Source organism: Neofelis nebulosa, chromosome Y (assembly GCF_028018385.1).
Source record: "Neofelis nebulosa isolate mNeoNeb1 chromosome Y, mNeoNeb1.pri, whole genome shotgun sequence".
Lineage (NCBI taxonomy): Eukaryota > Metazoa > Chordata > Mammalia > Carnivora > Felidae > Neofelis > Neofelis nebulosa.
In genome coordinates this window covers 6521297-6546504 of record NC_080801.1, presented here as the reverse complement: position 1 = coordinate 6546504, position 25208 = coordinate 6521297, and the positions used below count along the sequence as shown (strand labels likewise).

General features: G+C 41.1%; 1 protein-coding gene across 1 annotated transcript in view; it reads right to left on the bottom strand.

Annotated features, from left to right (window-relative positions):
* LOC131503537 (centriole and centriolar satellite protein OFD1-like) overlaps positions 1–25101 on the bottom strand; it is a 34004-nt gene extending 8903 nt beyond the window's left edge. Inside the window, exons 1-10 of the mRNA XM_058714974.1 lie at positions 24948–25101; positions 24504–24602; positions 19660–19860; positions 17362–17430; positions 17244–17274; positions 8299–8406; positions 6198–6334; positions 5516–5689; positions 3380–3486; positions 1485–1604 (exon numbers count right to left, since the gene is read on the bottom strand). Of these exons, the coding sequence (XP_058570957.1) occupies positions 1485–1604; positions 3380–3486; positions 5516–5689; positions 6198–6334; positions 8299–8406; positions 17244–17274; positions 17362–17430; positions 19660–19860; positions 24504–24596 (1040 nt within the window). The 5' untranslated portion in view covers positions 24597–24602; positions 24948–25101. The remainder of the gene's footprint in view (positions 1–1484; positions 1605–3379; positions 3487–5515; positions 5690–6197; positions 6335–8298; positions 8407–17243; positions 17275–17361; positions 17431–19659; positions 19861–24503; positions 24603–24947) is intronic.
* Positions 25102–25208: the final 107 nt, after the last annotated feature.

The following is a 25208-nucleotide window of genomic DNA, read 5'->3' as shown; positions in this document are numbered from 1 at the left end:
TTGTTTTTTGCTTCACAGAATTAACTGGGGTTTTTTTGGATTCTGATTCTGCAGAAGCCTGAAGAAATACAAGGCACATGTTCACTGACAAATACTATCACCAGTAGAAGACCAATGTATAAATCATTAGCTAGCCCCATCTTAGTGTCAGTATAATAAAAGATAACAGAAAGTGATTTTAGGGGTCCCTGGGTGGTTCAGTTGATTTAAGCATCTGACTTCAGCTCAGGTCATGACCTCACGGGTCATGGGTTCAGGCCCTGCATTGGGCTCTGTGCTGAGAGTTCAGAGCCTAGAGCCTGCTATAGATTCTGTGTCTCCCTCTGTCTGCCCCTCTCCCACTCACACTCTGTCCCTCTCTCCCTTTCTCTCTCTTTCAAAAGTAAATATTTAAAAAAATGAAAATGACTTTAATTTCAATGTTATAGATTCTCATCTGCGCAAACTGAGCAAGTCTTAAAGTCCCCTAAAAATTAAAGCAAACCACATGCCCTCAGGAAGTGTCAGAGAAGCTACAAGTAAGAATGAGGGGTGCCGAGTGGCTCAGTTGGTTGAGCGTCCAGCTTTAGCTCAGATCATGATCTCATGGTTCATGAGTTCGAGCCCTGTGTCAAGCTCTATGCTGACAGCTCAGAACCAGAAGCCTGCTTCAGATTCTGTCTCCTCTTTCTCTGCCCCTCCCCCTGCTTGCGCTGTGTCTCACTCTCTCAAAAATAAACAAACGTTAACATTTTTTTTTTTTTAAATGAGCAGAGGATGCTATTCTCTATATGTACCTTTTCAACCTATCTTAAATACTCACGAGAAAGGCTGGACTACCAAATGAAAACACAGATTTTTTTCAACACCCAATTTTGCCATCAACTGTCAGTCCTATTTACTTCATCAGCGTGGTTGTGTTTCCAGCAACTTAATTTAAACACAGGATTTCTTTTTTTTTTTTTTTTTTTTCATTTTTTATTTATTTTTTGGGGACAGAGAGAGACAGAGCATGAACGGGGGAGGGGCAGAGAGAGAGGGAGACACAGAATCGGAAACAGGCTCCAGGCTCCGAGCCATCAGAGCCCCAGAGCCTGACGCGGGGCTCGAACTCACGGACCGTGAGATCGTGACCTGGCTGAAGTCGGACGCTTAACCGACTGCGCCATCCAGGCGCCCCCACAGGATTTCTTTTTATTTTTTTTTTAAATTATTTTTTTTCCCCAACGTTTTTTGTTTATTTTTGGGACAGAGAGAGACAGACAGAGCATGAACGGGGGAGGGGCAGAGAGAGAGGGAGACACAGAATCGGAAACAGGCTCCAGGCTCCGAGCCATCAGCCCAGAGCCCGACGCGGGGCTCGAACTCACGGACCGCGAGATCGTGACCTGGCTGAAGTCGGACGCTTAACCGACTGCGCCACCCAGGCGCCCCCTTTCTTCTTTTTTTTTTTTTTTTTTTTTTTTTTTAAACACAGGATTTCTTTAACAAGGCCAAGCAATTACTTGAGCAGCTCATTCTTGAGCTTTTGGTCATAGGTCTCCTCGATATTCTGGACATTCAACTCCCGTTTCCTAAGGGCGTCAGTTGCTCTTTTATTTTTTTCTTCTTGTAGCCGCTGAGCCCTGCAATTAGCCAAAGAGAAAGAAAGCAAGTAAGAAAACCCCAACATCTGAAGTAACACATTCAGAGGGAAAGAGACGCCTTGTGTTTTTAGCTCCGGAGTAAAACCTTTACAAGGCTTCCCTGCTGGGAAGTGAACTGAAAAGAGCCAGAAGTCCATCTACTTTACGACCTGATTTAGTTCATTAGCTAGTAGATGGCCTTCTATGGCGGCACCTGGCTAAGGGGAGTGTCAATGTGTGGTTACCAAAGTGGTTTCTTACTTTTCTACACTTACAGGAGAGAACCCACACTCAAAAAGGGGGGTACAGGGGACAAAGGGTCACAATCAACTGAGGGGTGAAAGGAGGATGCTTTTAGTTACAAAGCCACAAAGCCAACTTTAGTGTACCTTAAGTGTTTGTTTCTTCTAGACTGTTATTTATAACTGTGAGAGTTAACTGGCCCCTAAAAATTAGAGGTGGAAGATTCGTTTTGGGCATCCAAATGATGACTGAAGATCTATTGACTGAAGAAACAAAAACAAAAGGTAGGCCCATCAGAACCTCCAAATCTGAAGAATGGAGTGCTTTTCGTGGGAAGACCCTCAATCACCTACAAAACCAATTCCAGAGGCAGGAATCAGGTTCACAGGCACTTAGACCAAACCACAGGGATGGGAGGGCTCCCAGCCAAGCATAAACGCTTGGTGTTAGAGCTCCCTCTGCTGCCCCATCTGTACAGCAAAGGACAAGTAAATCCATTCACTTCAGTTAATGTGCTTACAAGGGAGAAGCAGGGCAAACAGAGGTTAAAGAAGTGGTTACATAATCATGATTATACAATCCAGAATCTACCCAAACTTTGTCCCTTTTCTTTTCTCTCACATTAGCAAACTGCCACTTGAGAATTTCCAAAGAGAGTAAGGTAGGAAGAAATCAAATGAACAGAACCTACGTAAATGAAAAACATTAATAAAGACAAAGACAAACCTCTTAAATAAAATAGGGTTCCTGGAATATTTGGAGTTTCAAGACACCAAATGGGAAAGAAAGCTTAATTCCACCAACTACAGACTGGGGAGCTTGCTCTTAATCCCAGCTGAGATTTAAAGGAGGATACATCTGTGAGCACTTAGGGAAAGGAACACACACACCAAGAGAAATGGTCTCACCCAGGGGTGCCTGGGTGGTCAGCGTGTGGCTAAGCGTCCGACTTTGGCTCAGGTCCTAACCGTGCGGTTCAGGAGTTCAAGCCCTGGGTCAGGCTCTGTGCTGACAGCCAAGAGCCTGGAGCCTGCTTCAGATTCTGTCTCCGTCTCTCTCTGCCCCTCCGCAATTGGTACTAAGAAAAACAAAACAACCACCAGTAATCTCTTCGCCCAGTAGGAGTTGAGTCGGAGCCACCATCTTCCCCCTCCCCTGACAGCAGCAGTGCAGGAGAGGGCGGAAGGTCCAAGTATCTGGAATTGTTACTTTGCACACATGCAGCTACTGGATGCAAATGACTGGATGTAAATGAGAAACATGGCATTTGTTCAAGCATTATCAGCTTCTTCAAGTCACATGTCTGGTCATACTGTAGCCTGATGATGGCGTCTCACTCTGCTTTTCATTCTAATGTGTACTAGTTCATAAGTGAAACCCTAGTCTTTCCCTTCATTTTTGCCTTTTAAAGCTAGGTGGGATCCCCTTTACAAGTGAACACTATTTGGCAGTTAACATCAGACTATTAAGACGTGTATTTAGTTCTTCTGAACCGTCATTCTGAATATCCCAAACAAACACACGTTACTCACAATTCAAAAGCTTCCATTCTTTGCTTCAGCTCTGCGTCTCTGCCTCTTAGCATGTCTATATCTTTGAGGAGAAGTTGTCTCTGAGCATAAATCTCCTTGGTTTCAATCTGTGTACAGAAGCATTAGTTTTCACCAAGCAAGCTAAAGATACAACAGATCTGAACTAATATAGTGCTTCCTCAATTCCAGAGAACTACAGATACTTAGGGTAACAATTTCACTTTCAAGAGGTTCTGATCAGGGTACTCTTTTTGCCTATTTAGCTACCCAAACATGTATTCCGTCCTTCAATGACTGTTCAGTTCCATTATCATATATTCCTAATATTCCTGCTCTATTTATTCTACCTAATGGACATCTCTCAGACACTTAACATTTGGACAAGTGCATCAGCATGAGGAAAATGACACAAAATGTGCATGTAGCAATAAAACTTCCAAAGAATAGAATTCTCCTGGTTCTGTCGTCTGAAAGTTTCAGTTCATAGGTTATTCTGATTCAGGGTTAACAAGCTGAATGAACAGGCCACACTTCCATTTGTGTGTTCACTGAGCAAGGCTTCATGGAGTACCTGGCATGTGTCTAACAGCACACTCAGAGCTAGAGGAAGACGAACAGACAGAGTTCCAATCTTTCCAAAATTCAGTTTAGTCAGGGAAAGAGAGAGAGAGATTATCACACTAGGATGTGATGACTTTTATAACTAAAATACTTCAGGACTGTGGCAGGAACAGGACCTGAGGGAGTCAGTCAGGGAAGGCATTACAAGGAAGGGACACAGAAGCTGGATTTGAAGGCCAAGAGGGTTTCATCGGGGGCACAAGAAGGGTATTGCAGGTAGCGGAATAAAGCCAGGATGCATGGCATGAGGATGGCCATCTTGTCCAGAGCCTTCAGAGAATCAGCAAACTCAATGAATATTCTGGTCTGGTAACTGATCTGAACTAGTCAGTCACCCATCTTGACGATGCGGTTGTTAATGTAAACATCATCCAGTCATCTCAAAGACAGTGGTTCCCACATCGGTTTTTCTAAGAGCCCCATCAACAGCAATCGTACACAAAATCGTATCACATGACTGGGTCTTTCTGAGAAGCCATAAGCAAGGATGGGTGCTGGGAGGGAGTCCTTCAACTTTTGAGGTCTCCACATAGCAGTGGTTCCAGCTGGACACAGGAAACTGTGTGCCAAATCCAGGTTGGTCTAAGACAGCTGCTTGGGAAAGGAACCAGTTTTTCCTGAAAGAGTGGACCCCATCCCTCCTGCCACTCCTTGCCCTTTCCACCTCCTGTCCAGTCACTTTCCGGGAAAGATCAAATGACCATTTCACAATCCTAGACTCCGCTACTCCAGGGACCCTCAACCCCAAGGGCAGCACGCTGCACTTTGTTTCTAGTCTCCACACATCTCAACCTGCAGCCCTGTCCTCTGGGCCCACGCTTACTTTTCTGTCAGTGTCCTGACATCTCATCCTGGATGCCTCGGAGACTGGACACAGCCCTGTCTCCCTCCACCCTGGGTTAGTAGTCACCCACCGTCCCCCCTGGCCCCTTTCACTATCCCACCAAACCCCAATGTCCTCAATCCAATAGGCTGCACTTCTCAAGCCAAATAAACTCAGCTCTGTAGGGTCCACTCCCCAAGCGCCTCCTCCCTCGCTAATCTTACAGACTCTACCACACCAACTGCCTACAAGCAGTTGGTTCAGTCCACTACAGCTGCAGGCTGCCCGTGTCACAGCCAGGTCCTCCACACAGCTCTGCCACTCCGGCCTGCTTCAGAGGGCTGCTAGGCCCCCAACCCCACGCAGCCATTCCACACTGATCCTCTCCTCAAGGCTGCCCCCCAGCCCTCCGATCTGCCCGAGAGGAGAGAGCATGTTCAGCGGGGAGTTTTGCCCACTCCCAACCTGGAAGCTAGCACCCGCAGTCCCTTCCTCCCAGCACTCTCAGGGGAGGAAGTCTCCATAACCTTTTCAAGGCCAGTCCTACCACTTGTGCTCTTGACCTCCATCCCTCATACACCTGTAGGGCTTGATCTTGGCTAACCAACTGTCACAACCCACTCTAGGGCCTGAAGCCCATCTACAAACAGACGCAGGAAATAGACACCCGGCAAAGAATTTTAAAATCTCACCTCTTGGTGCTTCTGAATTCTCTCAAGAGACAACTTTTCCCGAGAAATAAGGGCATCAGATTTTGCTTGAGAAGCTCTCTCCAATTCATTCCGGAACTCAGCCAATTCCCTCTCAGACCTTCTTTTCTCTTCCATTTTAATTTTTGCTATTTCAGTATCTTTAAAATACTTTAACTGCCAATCAATCACGAATTATTGTAAATACCAAAACTATACTAAGACAATAACTTCTCTCTTCATGGTTAGGTTTAACACTAATGCTCTAAATATACTTAGTTTAACTCATCTTTAGTTTCATCTCATTCACTGTACCTGTAGGATTCACTCAAAAGACATAAAAAATGACATTGGGTGGAAAGAAAAATCATGTGTAACAGTGTATCACATTTGTTAATAAAAATTTTCTATTTTTCCCCCCATACCCAAGATGAAGACACCATAGGACACCTGGGTGGCTCAGTTGGTGAAACATCTTGACTTCTTGATTTCGGCTCAGTTCATGATCTCATGGTTCATGAGTTCAAACCCCAAGTCAGGCTCTGTGCTGACGGTGTGGAGCTTGCTTAGGATTCTCTCTTGCCCTCTCTCTGCCCCCTCCCCTGCTTACACTCACTCGCAAATAAGCTTAAAAAAATTTAAAAAAAGACCTTCAAGACAAGCACAGCAACAAGATACAGCTCACCTTTTGACACATTTCTGCCCGAAGCTGCTGTTCCATTTCTCTCTTATATTCATTTAACTTTACTTCTAAGGATTCTAACTTTGGACGCTGAGGGTAAGCACCTGCAAACTGATCATCAATAAGCTGAAGCTTCTCCACTGTTAAAACAACATAGGAAATAAGCATAGAGAACTGCAGTCGGTTGAGCAAGAGGCTAGAGCTCTGTTTAAAAGCAGAGTATACTTAGGGGCAACTGGAGGGATGTCTGCCATTTACTTTGAAACCCCACAAAATTAAGATGGATTAATGGATGGGTCGGATAAGCGATCAGGCAAGGAGGACACAAATTTACCGGGTAAGTCTAGGTACACAAGTGTTCACTGTACAACCGTTTCCACCATTCCTTACATCGGAAATTCTCACCATCCAATGTCGGGGGAAAGAAAGCCAAGAGTGCAACTTAAGTCAGAAAACACTGGCATCTCTTCCCAGACCCTAAGTGCCAAGGCAGAGAGTGCTTTTATTGGACTGTGGTTAAAGTCGACTGACACGTTCAAAACACAGACCTTAAAATAAATCAAAGATCACGTATTTTGACTCCTCTGCTTTGCAGAGAAGGAAGCAGATGCCCATATAGTTTAAGTGAGTCCCAGAGGGCTAAGCAACTGTGTAAGGGCAGGACTGGGGCTGCAAGCTCGTCTGTTGCTGGGCTGTCGTTCTAGTGCTCTCTCCAGTAGACCCACAGCCCCCACAACAGCTGCGGGCCAGCATCAACCGACCGCAAACCCGGACTTGCAGGATGAGCTCGATCGTGGAGAACACCACCCGCCAAAAAGGATGCACTGGACAAGGCGGCTGACACAAGTAGTTTAAAAAGATTGGCAGCGTCCATCTTTTTAGAGAACTTTCAACAGGTTTTCCATTTACTCTTCTGGGTTTTCCAAATGCTTTAAAATTGTGCCGTCCAATACAGGACTCTATAGCCACATGTGGCCACGGGGTACATGAAATGGGACCAGTTAGAATTGAGAGGTGCTCTAAGTGTAAACACCAGATTTCAAAGATGGAGTATGGAAATTTTATATAAAATAATACCATTAACGTTTTTTGTATCAATTATATGTTGGAATATTTTGGACATACTGGGTTAAATAAAATATATAAAAATAAATTCACCTGTTCCCCCCTGCCCCCACTATGGCTACTAGAAAATTAACCGTTACATATGTGGCTATTATTGGACAGAACAACTCTAGAATAAGCATGTACCATGTTCCCAATGGAATAAAGCATAGCCCAAAAATAAAGACCTAGTCATACAGTTTAGCTTTTACAAATTATAGACTTCTCTTCTTACATGTTAAAAGTACTCCAGAGAGGACAAGAAGACTCAGGAGGGGCCAAGAAACTGATTAATCACATAATTTTAGACAATTTGGACTCTAGGGGTGCCTGGGTGGCTCAGTTGGTTAAACAGCTGACTTCACCTCAGGTCATGATCTCCTGGTTTGTAGGTTTGACCCCCAGGTCAGGCTCTGTGGGCTCTGTGGACAGCTAGGAGCCTGGAGCCTGCTTCAGATTCTGGGTCTCCCTCTCTCTCTCTGCCCGTCTCCTGCTCATGCTGTCTCTCTCTCTCTCTCTCAGAAATAAAGAAACATTAAAAAAAAAAAAAAAAGAAAAGAAAAGAAATTTGGACTCTACTATTAGTTCTGACCCAGAAGGAGTGTTTCCAAGTTGTGCTTCCTCTGGGGACCCCTATTTTCTGAGCTCTAAACCAAAGTGATACACTGCTGACTTCTCTAGTTTTCTCCTCAAGGCACGCAGTCAAGGATTTCCTCACTTAGTGGCTGTAAATTCAAGTTAGAGGAGACCTAGGGAAGAACCTCCCAGTTGAACCCAACACACAAAGAAGCACTTGGGCCTTCAGAGAGGGGAGGGCAGTGCAGGCGAGCAGTCCTGGCTGCATCCTGTGAGGCTTCCAGAGGAAGCAGTGTGCCTGTGCCCCCTGGGGCTTGCACCCCTCCAGGGCAAGGAACAGACCCACAGTACAGCACATCAGGTCCTTTCCTTCATTTGAGGAGAAAACAGAAACATTAAAATTCTGAAGGAGAGCCACAGTTACCAAGAGAGTCTTTGCTAGGAAATGTTGAACTTGTCTGAGTTCCCACATCACAGCTCTTTCTGGACTGATGATATTCTTCCATTTCTCTTAAAAACTGCATGAGAAAACCTACAAGACACAAAGTGTATGATACAGTTTTGCTGCGTAACTTTTCTCATTCAACCATTGCATCAACCTTGTTTCTATGATCTTGGTTTTTAAACATTCTAGATCTTCTAAGAATAATTTCTTTTTGCAAACGTGACACAAAACCTACGAGCAATAATGAGAAATATTTATCAAACAATGAAAGAATTAGAAACCTATATGGCATGAAATGAAGTCAAAAGGCAAGTGATACACTGGAAAAAAATATTTGTGAGGATATGGAGACAGAGAGGTAATTTTCATAATATCAAGGAGCTCTTATAAGTCAGAAAAAAATGGAAAAATTAGACAAAACATGGAGAAAGTTTATGCAAAAAAAAAAGTGTCAGAAAAACATGTCTAAACCAACAAACACTGCACTGTTCATGCAATGCAAACTGCTGCAGCTGCTCTGGAAAACAGTGCGGAGGTTCCTCAAAAAACTAGAAATAAAACTACCCTATGACCCAGCAATTGCACTACTAGGCATTTATCCAAACGATACAAAAATGCTGATTCATAGGGGAACATGCACCCCAATGTTTATAGCAGCACTATCAACAATAGCCATATTATGCAAAAAGCCCATATGTCCATCAATTGATGAATGGATAAAGAAGACGTGGTGTATATATCTGTATGTATACATATATAGTGTATACGAATACACACGTGTATGTACATATGTACATATATGGTGTATGTATAGTGTATGTATACATATACACAATGGAATATGACTTGGTGATCAAAAAGAATGAAATCTTGACATTTACAACAACCTGGATGAAACTAGAGTGTATTATGCTAAGCAAAATAAGCAGTCAGAGAAAGACAAATATATAATTTCACTCATGTGGAATTTAAGAAACAAAACAGATGAACATAGGGGAATGGAAGGAGAAAGAAGATAAAAACAGTTTGTTTGTTTTTTTTTAAGTTTATTTTGAGAGAGTGGGGCAGGGGCACAGAGAGGTGACAGAAAGAATCCCCAGCAGGCCATGCACTATCACTGTGGACCCAGATGTGGCGCTCAAATTCACAAACTGTGAAATTATAACCTTAGCTGAAACCAAGAGTCAGATGCTTAACCAACCAAACAAGTGGTCCTAAGGCCACCCAGGAGTCCCAAGACTCTTTTTTTTTTTTTTGAACGTTGATTTTTGAGAAAGAGAGACATGGCACAAGTGGGGTGAGGGGCAGAGAGAGGAAGACAGAATCCCAAGGAGGCTCTGCACTGTCAGCACAGAGCTCAACGTGGGGCTAAGTCCCACAACAGTGAGATCCCAACCTTAGCCAAAATCCAGAGTTGACGCTTAACCGAATGAGCCACCCAAGTACCCCACAATAAGAGACTCTTAAAGACAGACAACTGAATGTTGCTGGAGGGGAGGTGAGTGGGGGGAATGGACTAAATGGGGGATGGGCATTTAGGAAGGCACTTGTTGTGATGAGCACTAGGTGATGTATATAAGTGATGAATCACTGGGTTCCACTCCTGAAATCAATACTACACTGTATGTTAACTAACTTCAATTTAATAAATAAATTAAAAAAAAAAAGACCATATATAAAACACAACTAGCATCATACTCAGTGGTAAAACACCTAGAACTTCTCCTCTAAGATCAGGAAAAACAAGTATGTCCCTCTCATCACTTTTATTCTACATAGTACTGGAAGTCCTTGCCACAGCCACTGGACAAAAAAACATCCAAATTGGTAAGAATGAAGTAAAACCATCACTATTTGCAGATGACATGATAGCATAACATAGAGAAAACTCCAACGATTCCACCAAAAAAACACTGGCACTGATAAATGAATTCAGTAAAGTCACACAATACAAAAGTAATATACAGAAATCTGTTGCATTCCTATATAGGAACATCATATAAGAATACATGGTGAAGTAGCAATAAAAGAGTGCCATTTATCATTGCACCAAAAAAAAACAAAAAAAAAACCAAACCTAGAAATAAACTTAACCAAGGAGCTGAAAGACCTATACTACGAAAACTCTAAACCACTGATGAAAGAAACTGGGTATAACAAAAAAGAAAATGTTCTGTGCTTATGGACTGAGAGAACCAGTATTGTTAACATGTCCATGCTACCCAAAGCAATCTACAGACTCAATGCAATCTCGATTAAAATATCAAAAGCATTTTTCACAGAACTAGAATACTACTAAAATTTGTATGGAACCACAAAAGATCTCCAAAGAGCCAAAACAACCTTCAGGAAGAAGAACAAAGCTGGAGGTATCACAATTCCTGATTGCAAGATGTATTACAAAGCTGTGGTAATCAAAACAGTAAGGTATGGCATGACAACAGGTACGCACATGAATGGAACAGAATAGAGAGCCCAGAAATAAACCCACTCGTACATGGTCAATCTAAAACAAAGGAGGCAAGAATATACAACAGGAGGATAAAGTAGTGTCTTCAGCAGATGGTGCTGGGCAAACTGGACTGCTACATGCAAAACAATATAACTGAGCCACTTTCTTACACCACACACAAAAATAAACTCAAAATGAATAAAGTCCTAAATGTGAGAGCTGAAACCATAAAATTCCTAGAAAACATAGGCAGTAATATCTTTGACATCAACTGTAGATAAGTTTTTCTAGATAGATCTCCTTAAGCAAAGGAAACAGAAACAACAACAAAAACTGACAGGACTACAAAATAAAGAGCTTCTGCAGAGCAAAGAAAATCATCAACAAAACAAAAAGGCAACCTACTGAATGGCACAAGATATCTGCAAATGATCTATTAAATAAGGGGTTAGTATCCAAAATATATAAAGGACTTCTACGATTTAACCCAGAAAACCAATCTGATACATAAACGAGCTAAGGACCTGAATACACATTTTCCCAAAGATACTCAGGTGGCTTAACAGACACATGAAAAGATGTTCAACATTAATGATCATCAGGGAAATGCAAATCAAAACCATAATGAGATATCACCTCCCACCTGTCAGAATGGCTAAAACCAAAAATACAAGAAACTAATGCTGGTGATGATATGGAAAAAAAGAAATCCTCTTGCATGTTGGTGGGAATGCAAACTGGTGCAGCCACTGTGGAAAAAAGTATGAAGGCTCCTCAAAAAAATAGGGGTACCTGGGTGGCTCAGTTGATCGAGCGTCTACTCTTGATTTCAGTTCAGGTCATGTTCTCATAGTTGTTGCATCAACCCTGCCACTGAGCTCCATGCTAGGTATGGAGTCTACATGGGATTCTCTCTCCCTCCGTCCCTCCCCGTTCACATGCACATGCTCTAGCTCTCAAAAAAAAAAAAAAAAAAAAATTAAAAATAGAATTACCATACGATCCAGTAATTCCACTACTGGGTAATTATGCAAACAAAACAAAAACACTAGCTTGAAAAGATATATGCACCCCTATGTTTACAGCAGCATTATTTACAATGAGCGAGATATGGAAGCAATGCAAGTGTCTGTCAACAGATGAATGGATAAAGACGTGGTATGTATGTGTGTGAGTGCATGCATGCACGGACGGACAGACACACACACAGTTGAATTATCACTCAGCCATAAAAAAGAATGAAATTGGGGCACCTGGGTGGCTCAGTCGGTTGAGCGTCCAACTTGAGCTCAGGTCATGATCTCAAAGCTCATGAGTTCAAGCCCTGCGATGGGCTCTGTGCTGACAGCTCAAAGCCTGGAACCTGCTTCAGATTCTGTGTCCCTCTCTCTCTGCCCCTACCCCACTCACACTCTGTCTTTCTCTCCTTCAAAAGTAAACAAACATTAAAAATAAAAATAAAATAAAGAATGAAGTCTTGCCATTTACGATAATACCAATGGAACTACAGGGTATAATGCTAAGCACAATGTCAGAGAAAGACAAATATCATAGCACTTTACTACAGTGGAATTTAAGAAATAAATGGAGAAACAAAGAAAAAAGAGACAGACTCTTAAATACAGAGAACTGGTGCCTGCCAGAGGGGTGGGGGCAAGGGGATGGATAAAACAGATAAAGGGGATTGAGAGTACAGTTATGATGAACACTGAGAAATGTATATAATTGTTGAGCCGTTATATGGCTGGTATATTATTTGAAACTAATAGAACACCATATTAATTACACTTGAATGAAAAGTAACAGTATACTCATTCAATGGAATACACAGCAATTAATATGAACAAACCAATGCTAAAATAGTGTGAATCAAGCTCATAATGTTCAGAGAAAGCCATACTCAAAATTATACTGTAAGATTCCATGTATATAAAGTGTAAAAAACAGGCAATAATAATCTATGGGGCCAGACATCAGAATAGCAATAAAGACTGGGTAATAGGGAAAGTGTAATGATTGGGATGGATACAAGGGGAGCTTCTGGGATGCTGGTATTGTTCTAGTTCTTGTGATGGAAAGTACTTCCTGGGTATATCTATTTTTTGTTGGTTAATAAGCTATGCATTTGTAATTTCTGGATCTTGTATTGTTCTATTTCAGTTACCATTTTATTGAAAAATATGGATATACAACAACATAAAGAGGCTAGGGGAGGAATACCAGGCAGTGGGGTGTGGGGGGGGGGGTGGGGGCAGGTGGTAAAGCAGAGAGGACACACAGTTAAGTTCTTCATCTTATACTGGTGTGGTTCATGGTGCCCCAAAACAATTACCCTAGTAACAAAGATTCCTGATCACAAACCCCCGTAACAGATAAAATAACAAAAATTTAAAACGTTCCAAGGATTACCAAAATGGGACAGACACAGAGTGAGCAAATGCCATTGGAAGAGCAGCACTGATGGACTTGCTGGACACAGGCTTGCCAAAAACCTTATGTTTGTAAATCCTGCAGTATCTGCCAAGTGCAATCGAGTGGAAATGGAAAAAAGTGAAGTTCGCCTACACTGGAAGTGCTGCCAGGGGAATGCAGAAACAGGCACGTGCCAGGGAGAGGTGCCAGGGTTAGTAATGTTCAGATGCACATGCCCCTCAACCTAGTTACTCCGCTTCTGTAAACACACACAGCTATACTTCCACAGACACACACAGCGGACTCTACCCGCCAACGGCTTCCGATGGCACAACACAGTACAACAATGAAATCTCCATCAATGGTGGTTAAACACATTCTTTGAAAGTAAGTGTCTGAGTCCACAGTTATAAAGATACACTGGTGAATAAAGTAAACTGCAAAACAGTATCTACAATATGATCCCATTTAGGACTAGATGTGTTTTTAATCACATACACAGACTTGCTCATTCACAAACTAAATTCTGGTAAACAAAGTGTTCATTGCAGTTATCAGTGGAAAGGGAGATCGTAGAACATGGCAGCAATTTCCACCTTTCTTTCACTTTATACCTTTCCAAATAGTTTGAAACTTTTTTTAAAACCAGGAGTAGAAATTATTTTAGAAGTTTTTAGTGTTTTGGGGCACCTGGGTGGCCCCATCACTTAAGCGTACAACTTCAACTCAGGTTATGATCTTTCAGTTTGTGGGTTCAAGCCCTGCACCAGGCTCTGTGCATCAGCTCAGAGCCTGGAGGATGCTTCAGATTCTGTGTCTCCCTCTCTCTGTCTGCCCCTCCCCTGCTCATGCTTGGTGGGTGTCTCTCTCATCCTCTCTCTCAAAAATAAATACACATTAAATAAAAAATTAGAAGCTTTAGTGTCTTAAAACAATTTAAAGACTCTGCTTCTGCATGAATCAAGTTAAAGGCCTCCCACTCCCTCACCCCTCTTCTGAAGATTTTAAAATCTGGTTTTCACTTCTTCTAAGTAGACGCACACTCCATTCTTTCACATTCATTGCTTGCAGTTCTTCTTTGGCTCATCCACTGATCTTCTCTTGCCCTTTCTTTCAGTTGGCCTGTTCTCTCCTCACACCCTCCTGCTACTGTTATGCTCAGGCATGTCTGCTCTGCTTCTGGAGACAAGGTAGACACACTACAGGAACTTTCTCAGAGATGCTGCAGTAGATACTCTTTCGAGAGGTGCTCCTCTCCCTCACTCACTGTAACAGGGTCACCACTTCACAGGTCTTTGGGACTTCTCACGGACCCTAACTACTTCCACTTCTCTCTCCCCTCCCCATACACAAACCCCTCTGAAAGGACTGCTCTGATCTCCCCATTTATTCAACTGTTCTAGGTTTGACCCTTGGAGGGTCCCTCACAGTGTCTTTGTTTTTTTTATTAAGCATTTACTTATGTGTAGAATTAGAAGATGCTCCAGGCTCTTCTTGTATATTCTCTGCCCTGGTAGTAGAATCGGCCATTACTCCGGGGAGCCCTGGTTCCTATTATTAAAGAACAGTCCTATTATCATAGAAACCAAATTTTAGTGTTCCACACTGGGCACTAGGTGTGCACATTGCTACTAGGATGTCTTTGCTTCTAGGCCCTCTCAGCCTGCAAAAGGTAAGTGAGTGTTCTACAAACCTGTGCAGATACATCGCTATAGAGATCTCTATATATCTTCTGCACATGTATGAAGCTAAACGTGAGTTCACAGTGAGGGGTCTAATAAATTCATTATAGCCTCCTCCCCTACCCAACTGTAAAATTGCACTCTAACAGGGAGAAACTTGGTTCTCACCCTCTACTCTCCATTGCATTAGTTGTCCAAATCCAGTATCCATGTACAATGGTTTCAGAGCAGTTAACCAGTACCCCCATGAGAACCAGCTATCACTCCACATGCAGTGTCTATATACAGTTTCATTTGCCTTTAGTCATAGCATCTTCATTTCCTACGTCAGTGAGCTCAGCATTGTTTCTTCCCCATCCCCTCCAGGGGGGTTAGGACAGACCATTTTGTCACTGTCTGCAATCCATCCTGGGGGTACCTGACCTCCTAAATTTGCATACATTAAGCTTCCTCCTTCGTGCTAGGAGGTTCTACAGGCTCTGACCATTATTGTATCTGGTTGCTATAGATCCTATCACTGTCATAGGAAACACACTCACCTAAGAAATGTTCTGTGCTTTACCTATTCAACCCTTCCACACACCTCCCATCCCTCTAAATCCCTGGCAAGCACCGATCCAGTCAGCAGTTCTATGCTTTGCCCTTTTTCAGAAAATCATATATATGAAATCATACGATATGTACCCTTCACAGATTGGCCCCTTTCACTAACAATATGCGTTTAAAGGTAATTTATATTTTTGCATGGATTCACAGTGCAAAATACCATCATCAAAATACTCACTAGTATTCCATTGTCTTGATGTACCACAACTTCTTTATTCATCCTCTTGCTCAAGAACATTTTGATTATTCCCAATTTCTGGCAATCATAATCAAGTTGCCACAAACATTCCTATTCGGGGATCTACGTGGACCTAAGTTTTCAAGTCAGTAGGGTAAATACCTAGGAGCATCACTGTTGGATGGGAAGAGTATGCTTAGCTTTGTGAGAAAACACCCATCTGTCAGAGTGGTTATACCATTTCTTAAGATCCCTTCAGGCGCCAAGTTTCCTTCCCACAGAGTTAAGCTACAGATACCCACTATATACCTGAGGCCCGTGCTATCCAGTATGACCACTATTCACATGTGGCTACTGAAATTTAACATTCAGTTCGTTAGTCACACTAGCCACATTTCAAACCTTCAACAGCTACACATGGCTAGCTGTATCAGATGCACAGGGATAATCATGCGCTATCATATCAGATGGCACAAGGACAGCCATTCCCATGACTACAGAAAATTTACATGGAACAGTACTGCCTCGGCATATAGAATACAGGATCACTTACCATACTCAACTTCAGTATGGGTGCCCTACTTTGCAGGCATTCTAGAAGGTCTTGTGATCTGATTTACTCATCCTCTGCTGACATCACTTTCAAGAGACTAGGCAATTCAGTCACAGACTAATGGTTGGCAGAAAGTAAATACTGAACCGTTTGTGGAACGCTAAGTTGTAAATTAATGCCCGACTGAGGATGATAGCAATGCTGGCAACAGACAAAATCCAGGGGCACACCAACACGAAAGGGCCATTACCTAACATTACAGGTTATTTAAAAGACCTAAAGAATATGTATTACAGGCAAGTTACCAGCTGAAGTTCATGCTACAAAGTCTGTAGGCAAGTCCAGCCCACAGTCTGTACCCGTGGCAGTTATAGAATGGCCTCTAGGATGGTTCTTATCAAGGCCAAAACTAAAACAATTTACCAGGCCCATATCAACACTTAATAAAAAATATTTATGTAACACTTATTACTAATCAGTTATTTCACTCTTTAAGCAAATATTAATAATCTTTAAGTTGTACTTTATAGATTTGTACTTTATAAAGGGGGAGATCTAGGATACAAAGATACCTAGAGTCTTAATATTGTTAGTTTGTGTGTGTGGAAATGTTTCGAACAGTGGGTATCTTTACAAAAAGTAACTTTCAAATCATTTGTTGGGTTCTACAGTGGTAGTGGTTTCTTTTTTGAGTATCTAAGAGCAATTAAGATGACTGAAATTTGGAGAAGTGATCTACATTTGTCAAAACAGATGAATCATTTTATTTATTTAAAAGCTTAGGTATCAGAGCACCTGGCTGGCTCAGTTGGTAGGAGTGTGCCACTCCCGATGTCAGGGTTTTAAGTTTGAGCCCCGTGTTAGGTGTACAGATTACTTAAAAAAATAAAATCTTAAAAAAAAAAAAAAAAGGTAAGGTATTGTCACAGCATAGAAAATCAAATTCAAATTAAATTCCCTACTCTTACCCCTCAAGATTATTACGTTCAGAGTTTTACAGTAAAAACTGTTGCTATTTTCGACATATGTGAAGGCTCCTACCTGTTTTGTTTTCATTATCAAATCCTGAAATCTGTTAAAAGAAAATATTTTACCTTTATTCAACGGTTCAGTTATAATTAACAGACCAAAGCAGGTTATAAAAACTAAACAATCCTACCAGTGATTTGTAGAGACTGGATTCAGGGTTGATTTTGAGGAGTTGTAATATATTTTGTATAGTAAATGCCTTAAGGGAAAAAAATTAAGTAGACAGATTTTTACATTGATGTTTAAATGATAAATTATGATGTCCGTAAAGTATAATTCTAACAATGTAAAATTGAAGTATTTCCTTATACTACTGATAACAAACATATTCAAGTCACAAGGATAAAATATTTTTCCCAATCACAGAATTAACCTCCAAATATTCATATCAAAGATAATGGGTCTTATAGAAATGGTTAATGCCTTACAGATTACAAACACTCAAATCTGACAAACCAATGAATACATCTGTGAATTCCAGGGTTTATTTAAAAATGCAATTTCAATTGCAATAAAGTTTTTAAAATACTACTGCTTCAAAATATAAAGTTTCACTGTCTTTACAATAATGACTAACAAAAGCATATCTAAAATAGTTTTAAACAATTTGGGTAGTTATTCTTAATCTGTATTTCTACTACGATACGTATCATTTACTAGGACTTCCCTCAGAACACTGATATGGTTTTCCTTTAAGGAAAATATTCTGCACAGCATTTTATAATAAAAACCTTTAAGTGTATGAGCAGGATTAAGTATTGTTGGAACAGCTATGTAATTGACTTGTTACTCAGGCAATAACCAAAATTGTGACATGTAATTAGAAACTTAAGGGTACCCAACTGGCTCAGTCAGTAGAACATGTAATTCTTATTCTTGGGATCATGAGTTCAAGCCCCATGTTAGGCACAGAGCTTACTTTAAACAAAAAACTGTGGCACCTGAGTGGCTCAGTTGATTTAGCATTAGACTTCAACTCATGCCATGATGTCATGCTTCATGCATTCGAGCCCCATGTCAGGCTTTGTGCTCACACCAGAGTCTGCATGGGATTCTCTGTCTTCCTCTCTCTCTGCCTCCTCCCCTGCCTGTGCTCTCTGTCTCTCAAAAATAAACTTTAAATAAAAAATAACAACAAAAAACAAAAAAACTTAAAAAACTGATACACCAAATAAGAATTCCTAATGTTAATAAAATTTGGTCATTAATGAATACAGCATATTTAAATTTTCTGATACTAATACTGTACTTATTTTGTTCAAACCTCTGAATATAAACTTTTGGACAATTATAAACAAGGTAAAGAGTAAAAACACAGAGAAAACACCAAGAGTCAAACTATGGACTTCAGCAGAGAAGATGTGACCATGTAGGTCCCGTTGCGGAAATGTATGTAATAAAATATGTCACTAGTAGGGGAGGCTGTGCAGGTGTGGAAGCAGGGAGCACATGGGGTATTTTCCTTTCTGCTCAATTTTGCTCTGAACCTCAACCACTCTAAAAAATTAGTCTATTAAAAAAATAGGCAGATTGCTTAAAATAATCAAGCATGATTAGATTTCTCTACCATTCCCATTGAACAGAAAGTAATTAGGAAAGTGGTAAAAATAGGTGTTTTAGTATTTGAGCATTGCACAGGTTTTTAAAAATGACTGGGGGCGCCTGGGTGGCGCAGTCGGTTAAGCGTCCGACTTCAGCCAGGTCACGAACTCGCGGTCTGTGGGTTCGAGCCCCGCGTCAGGCTCTGGGCTGATGGCTCAGAGCCTGGAGCCTGTTTCCGATTCTGTGTCTCCCTCTCTCTCTGCCCCTCCCCCGTTCATGCTCTGTCTCTCTCTGTCCCAAAAATAAATAAACGTTGAAAAAAAAATTTTTTTTTTTTAAATGATTGTATCCTTCACTACTCTAGTGTAATCCCAGGCAACATAAATATCTGAAGAGACTTTAACTTAGTAAAAAGAGCACACTTCAGAGATCTAGGTTTACTGCCCTTCATCTATATTTACAAATCATGTGACCTTGAGCAAAATATGTCACCTCTGCAGAGGATGGTTCCTCCTCCGCAATGCAGAGGACACCAGCTGTGTCGCCAGTTTGGTGACAAGCTTCCAACAGTCAATGTAAATGGCAACTCTGCTTCTTAGCAGACTACATGGATTGGGAAACTAATTCTAGCTCCAAAACATTTAGTGACTCTGCACATCATGATTTTACCCAAGACTAATGGAGACTCCATGGAATTGGTAACAATAAACCATCAAGTTTAATACTCCTTTGTTCCATTACAGAACAAACATAGGATGGGAACTTAAAGATGAAGGAGAAATGGACCTAGCTAGCTAAGGAACACTCAGCTATTATGCAGCACTTATTATTACCTAGAAAGAAGCTGTTAACAGAAAACTCAAAAACAGAAGAGTAAACACTTTACCTTTTCTTTGGCCAAACAAGTTTCCAGAAAGAAAACAGAAAGTGAATACTCATAGCCACAGCTCTTCATGTGATCTGCCACTAGAGCGTTGGAAACACCTGTTAGAAGGGCACTCCCTTCCACTGTAACAGACTGGGGTTGCAGCTCTCCGTTCACGACAGGGTGCATCAATTCATGAATCAGCTGCTTCCGGAGTTGTGTCTAGCTCAAACAACCAAAATCAAACAGGAGGGAAAACAATTTCAGCAGAATTGCTCCACTGGAGGTAGGATTCACCCATGAATTAGAATCCTCATTTCCAGAACAGTTCTAGGTCCAGGACCCAAAGTCAGGAACCTTCCCCTATACGCGGTCTTACCCTGTGACACAAGTAGCCCATGGGGTTCTGGAAAAAGAAACTTGTTTTCACCAGCTTCCGAGCTAAACTGGTGGTTAGCCGGAACACAGGCAGATTCTAACTTCACTTCCCCAGGAGCCCATCTCAGATTTTAATCAGAATATCAAGTAGAGGAGACAATTCTGCCCATTTCTCACCTCTCTGTGAACTGTTGGAGGGTCTGAAGTGGAATTCCCAAAAGGGAAATCACATATGCAAGAGAAAGGAGTAAACCCAAAAACTTTTTAAGATGTACTTTCACATACAGTATTTACATCTCAAGACACTGAAGTACAGTAATTTTCTCACATTTTCTAAGCAAGAAAATTATGGTTCAAAGTAGTTCATTTTCTCAAGGTTTTAACACTAACATTATTCATTTGGGTTTTAACAAAATTCCCTAAATTATTCAGACTACTGGGTGTTTACTGGGTGATATTCTGCATATCATCTGGAAACACACAATTGGGCTGAGTTTAAGAGTACGGTGCCTAGGGGCACCTGGGTGGCTCAGTCAGTTGGGCATCCAACATCAGCTCAGGTCATGATCTCACAGTTCATGGGTTTGAGCCCCATGTCGGGCTGTGTGCTGACAGCTCAGAGCCTGGAGCCTGTTTTGGATTCTGTGTCTCCCTGTCTCTCTGCCCCTCTCCCCACCCTGTCTCAAAAATAAATAAATATTAAAAAAAGAGAGTACACCACATAGACTCATGGGGTTCAGCACGAAGTATTATCTAATGAATTCATATTAACAGAATACAAGAAACAAATAGTACTTGTACTTCTTTTATCCTTCAGCTCGAGGGTAGAGCAGTAAATCATTACCAGTACAGAACAGGACTATAGAAGTCCTACCATAAAACAAGACATTTATACTCAACAGAATATACATGTCCTGCCTCATCTAGTACAACTCAGTAATGGAGACAAAACGAGAGAAATTATAGCATTCTCCACCAGTAAAATTTAGAGGTGATTTAATTAGATTTATAACACACTGAATAACATATTTAGATACGACTTATTCTGATGTTTGCTCCCTAGTCTAGCTTGTGAGATACAAGTTTTGACAAAAAGATCAAACCACCAGTTTAATATATTGATTTGCATGTATACTCTAAGTAGAAGTTCTATTAAGGGTGAACAAAAACTGAATTTCCTATTTCTCAGAGAAATGAAAGCATACATCCACATAAAAACTTGTAAATATTAGCAGCAACTTCATTAATTACAGTCCCAAACTGCAAACAATCCAAAGTCCACCACTGGGTGAATGGATTAAAAGGAAACATAAACGTCAAAACATAGAGAACTTCCAAAAACACAGTGAGTGAAAACGATGTAAAAGATGGCCCCATGTATACACAGTTGTTGCAAACCATCCTGACAGAGCAGATTAGCAGTCACCTGGGGATCAGAGGTGGAAGGAAGGATTGCACTGCAGAGGGAAATGAAATTTTTAGGACGATGGAACCATAATAACGTATCTTGGTTGTAGGGTGGTTTCATAGATGTTATGTATTCTTTCCAAACTCATTAAGCTGTAAAATTTTAGTAATTGTCATTTATTCTACATAAAAGTATGTCATAATAAAATTGATTTAAAAATTGAAAAAAAATAGGTCCAGCTTAATGATTTAGGGTAAAATTTAGAGAAGGGACAGAAGGAGAAAGTAAAATAAGGGTAGAAAAAAAAAAGAAAGGGCATTACAGATGAATCCTCAGCTCAACAAACACAAAAGCATGCCATCCAGCACTTGCTGGAAGGAATCACAAAACTGGCTGGGGGCTCTCCAGCAGCCAATGCCAAGAGGAAAATCCATTCAGAATTAATGTTCCTACAAAACAAGTAGATACAATTATTGTGAAGAGACTTGTGAATCCTCCATTCATCTCTCTTAGAAGTTAACAGAGTAGACTCAAAGTAAGGAAAAAGATTTGATAATCTCTAAGAGATCTGACTTTGTACTTCATTGCAAATACAACTTCTTTTCAAACACCTAAATGGAATGTGAATTAGGCCACTAAAAAATTCAAAGGATTTTAAGAATTAAAACCCACTCAGGCCACAGTCATTGAACTGAGAAAATAAAAATTGAGCTCAAATTTAGGAAGTAAAAATCTGTCTTGCCATTGGTTAGGCTGGAATAACAGAACCAAAAGCCAGCTGCAAGAAAAGAAACACTATTTCTCCAGCAGATACACTACATTTGTAAAGTGAACAAGGCTAGCATAATCCTGATACCAATCCCAAACCAGGACAGCTTAAAAGGGTAAGGATAGATCAGTATCAATTGTAACTGCTATTATGAAATAAAACACCCTCAAATTGAATCCAGAAGTACACTAAACGAAAATATGCCATGGCCAGAAATCCAAGGACCATTCCACATTAGAAAGCATATTAATGCCTTGTATACAACAATTAATTCCAAGTGGGTTAAAGATTTAACTGTAAAAAAATGAATAAAGCCTTTTAAAAAACTTAATGAAAAGTGAATATTCATTCTTTTTTTTTTTTTTTTTTTAAATTTTTTTTTTTTTTTTTTAATGTTTTTTATTTTTGGGACAGAGAGAGACAGAGCATGAACGGGGAAGGGTCAGAGAGAGAGGGAGACACAGAATCGGAAACAGGCTCCAGGCTCCGAGCCATCAGCCCAGAGCCTGACGCGGGGCTCGAACTCACGGACCGCGAGATCGTGACCTGGCTGAAGTCGGACGCTTAACCGACTGCGCCACCCAGGCGCCCCGAATATTCATTCTTTTAATGGAGAAGAACTGAGATCAGCAAAAAAAACTTATCAACAGATTTGGCCACATTTAAAAATACAACATCAGGATTTTTAGAACCAGATTAAACTTGAACACCGAGATAAAGTATCACTGCAAAAATCGAACAGAGGTTGTTTCTACTAAAAGACCTCTAATTTATTAAGAAAACATCGCTGGGGGAGGCGGGGGGTGGGTGATGGGCAAGGAACATGAGTTGCCAACTCACAGAAAACACATGAATACCCAGAAATATGTGCAACCCTCACTAACAATCAAAAGAATATTAAAATGAGGATTTTCTGGGGCGCTTTGGTGGCTCAGGCGATTGGGCGTCTGACTCTGGTTCAGGTCATGATCTTCCTTTCCCAGGTTTGAGCCCCAAGTCGGGCTCTGTGCTGAAGGCTCAGAGCCTGGAGCCTGTTTTGGATTCTGTTTCCCTCTCTTTCTGCCCCCCTCCCGCTGATGTTCTTTCTCTCAAAAATAAATATACGTTAAAAAAAGTTTTTAAAAAATAGGGTTTTCTAATGCTTAAAAAATGTCATAACATTGGAGAGCTAAGCATTATCAAATTGCTGGTGGAATATATACTATTACAATCTTTCTAGAACAAGACCCATATACCAAGAGTCTTAAAAACGGTCATGCTTTTGGGTCAGTAATGCCACTTAACCTATCTTAGGCAAAAAATGAGACATAAAATTGAAGGAATGTATATAGACCTGGGTATAATGTAAATGTTCCACAGGGGCCTACTATTGTTACACATTCACAGACAAGCCTGGTGTCACTGAAAATAAGGATTTCAGGGACTTTAAAGGATACAGAAATATGTTCACCATATGATATTGAAAGGGAGGGGTGCCTAGCTGGCTCAATCAGAGGGTGGGACTTTGGTTTGTGGGTCTGAACCCTGCATGAGATATGGAGATTACTTAAAAATAAAATCTTAAAAGAAAAAAAAAGATACACAATTGCGAATTAGTTGTTGTACTACAGATGACATTTCTCCATGTCTTTTTTTTTCCTCCATGTTTTTTTTTTTAATTTTTCAGATGAAGGTTTAAATTACCAAAACAAAGAGGGAGGAAATTTTTTAAAAAGATCACTTTTCCTTAATTTGACATTTTAAATATAAAATATACTTTTGAAATGTACACAATAATTAAAACATGAGCTAATCCTACTCCTTGCTGTTCATACAATGTGTACTAATATTTGCTGCCCAAATATTGATACATTTCAATCCATTTTAAGGAAGAAATTTCTTATTCCCCAAATTATTCTATAGTAAGGAGTACACTTAATGTTTCCTGTATGGTGTCAATATCTGTCATTCAAGAGTGAGTACTATCACAAAACCATTTATTAATTATTAATTCAGGACATGCAAGCTAGGTTTATAAACCAATTCCAACTTTACTAAAATGTGTTCATTTTATAAAGTTACCCGTACTACCTTAATATCAGTCTGGTAAACCTATTATTTGAATATGCTCTTTTAACACGACTCAAACTCTAAACTATTTTCAAGACTTCTGTTCTAGAACAAAGAGTTTTACAGGAGCAGAAAAATGTAACTCACCAATACAATCTATGTCCTATTTTTAAAACCCAAGATCTGGATGTATTTAAATGGGAACTACCTGCTACAGATTACACTTGGAAAAGTTATGTGACAGACACCTAAAAGGGATACCTTGAGCGTGTCCAGTATACCCCGATCCTTAAACATCTGGTATAGCTTTTTTCGCAGTTCATCCTGACTCAACACGTCAGATGTGGGGGGCATGGCGAACTGGAAGAAAGGTTATGGGTTATCTGGCGTACGAATTTCTGAGAACAGACAAGTGGCCTCCCGGAAAATCCTAAGAGGACAAGCGGGTAGGAGTGGGAAAGAAAGGAGCTATAAGGAAAGCAAAGAAGAGACCCCTTTTCCGCCGGTCCCGAGGAGGAGGCAGTCTATGTACCTGAGACATCAGGTGCGGGCTTCGCCCGAACCCCCGCCCCTCCGCCCGTGATGTCTCGGCCCGAGTTGACAGCCAGCCCCAGCTGCAGGCTCAGGACGAGGGGAATCCCTGCCTTCTGAGCCCATTCCCTGCCTGGAGGAGGCAGTCGAGAACAAGACAGCTGAACTTTTTACTTTGCTTTCGACTCTTAAACCAGCAGAGACACACTTCCTCTCTCCCCGGTTCTCACGGGTGGGCGGGGTGGCGGTCCACGCGTGACTTTCCCACGCAACTGGAGGGAGGGGGCCGGTACTGAGGCTACGAGAGAAAACAAGGTAGGACGGGAGTTCGTGGAGCCCAGCGCTGATCCCAACCCTCCCGGACGCCGCCAGACCAAACGGCAGTTACCCGCAGAGTCAAGGCGCACGCGTTTTGCCGCGCGCTCCTCTGCCCGG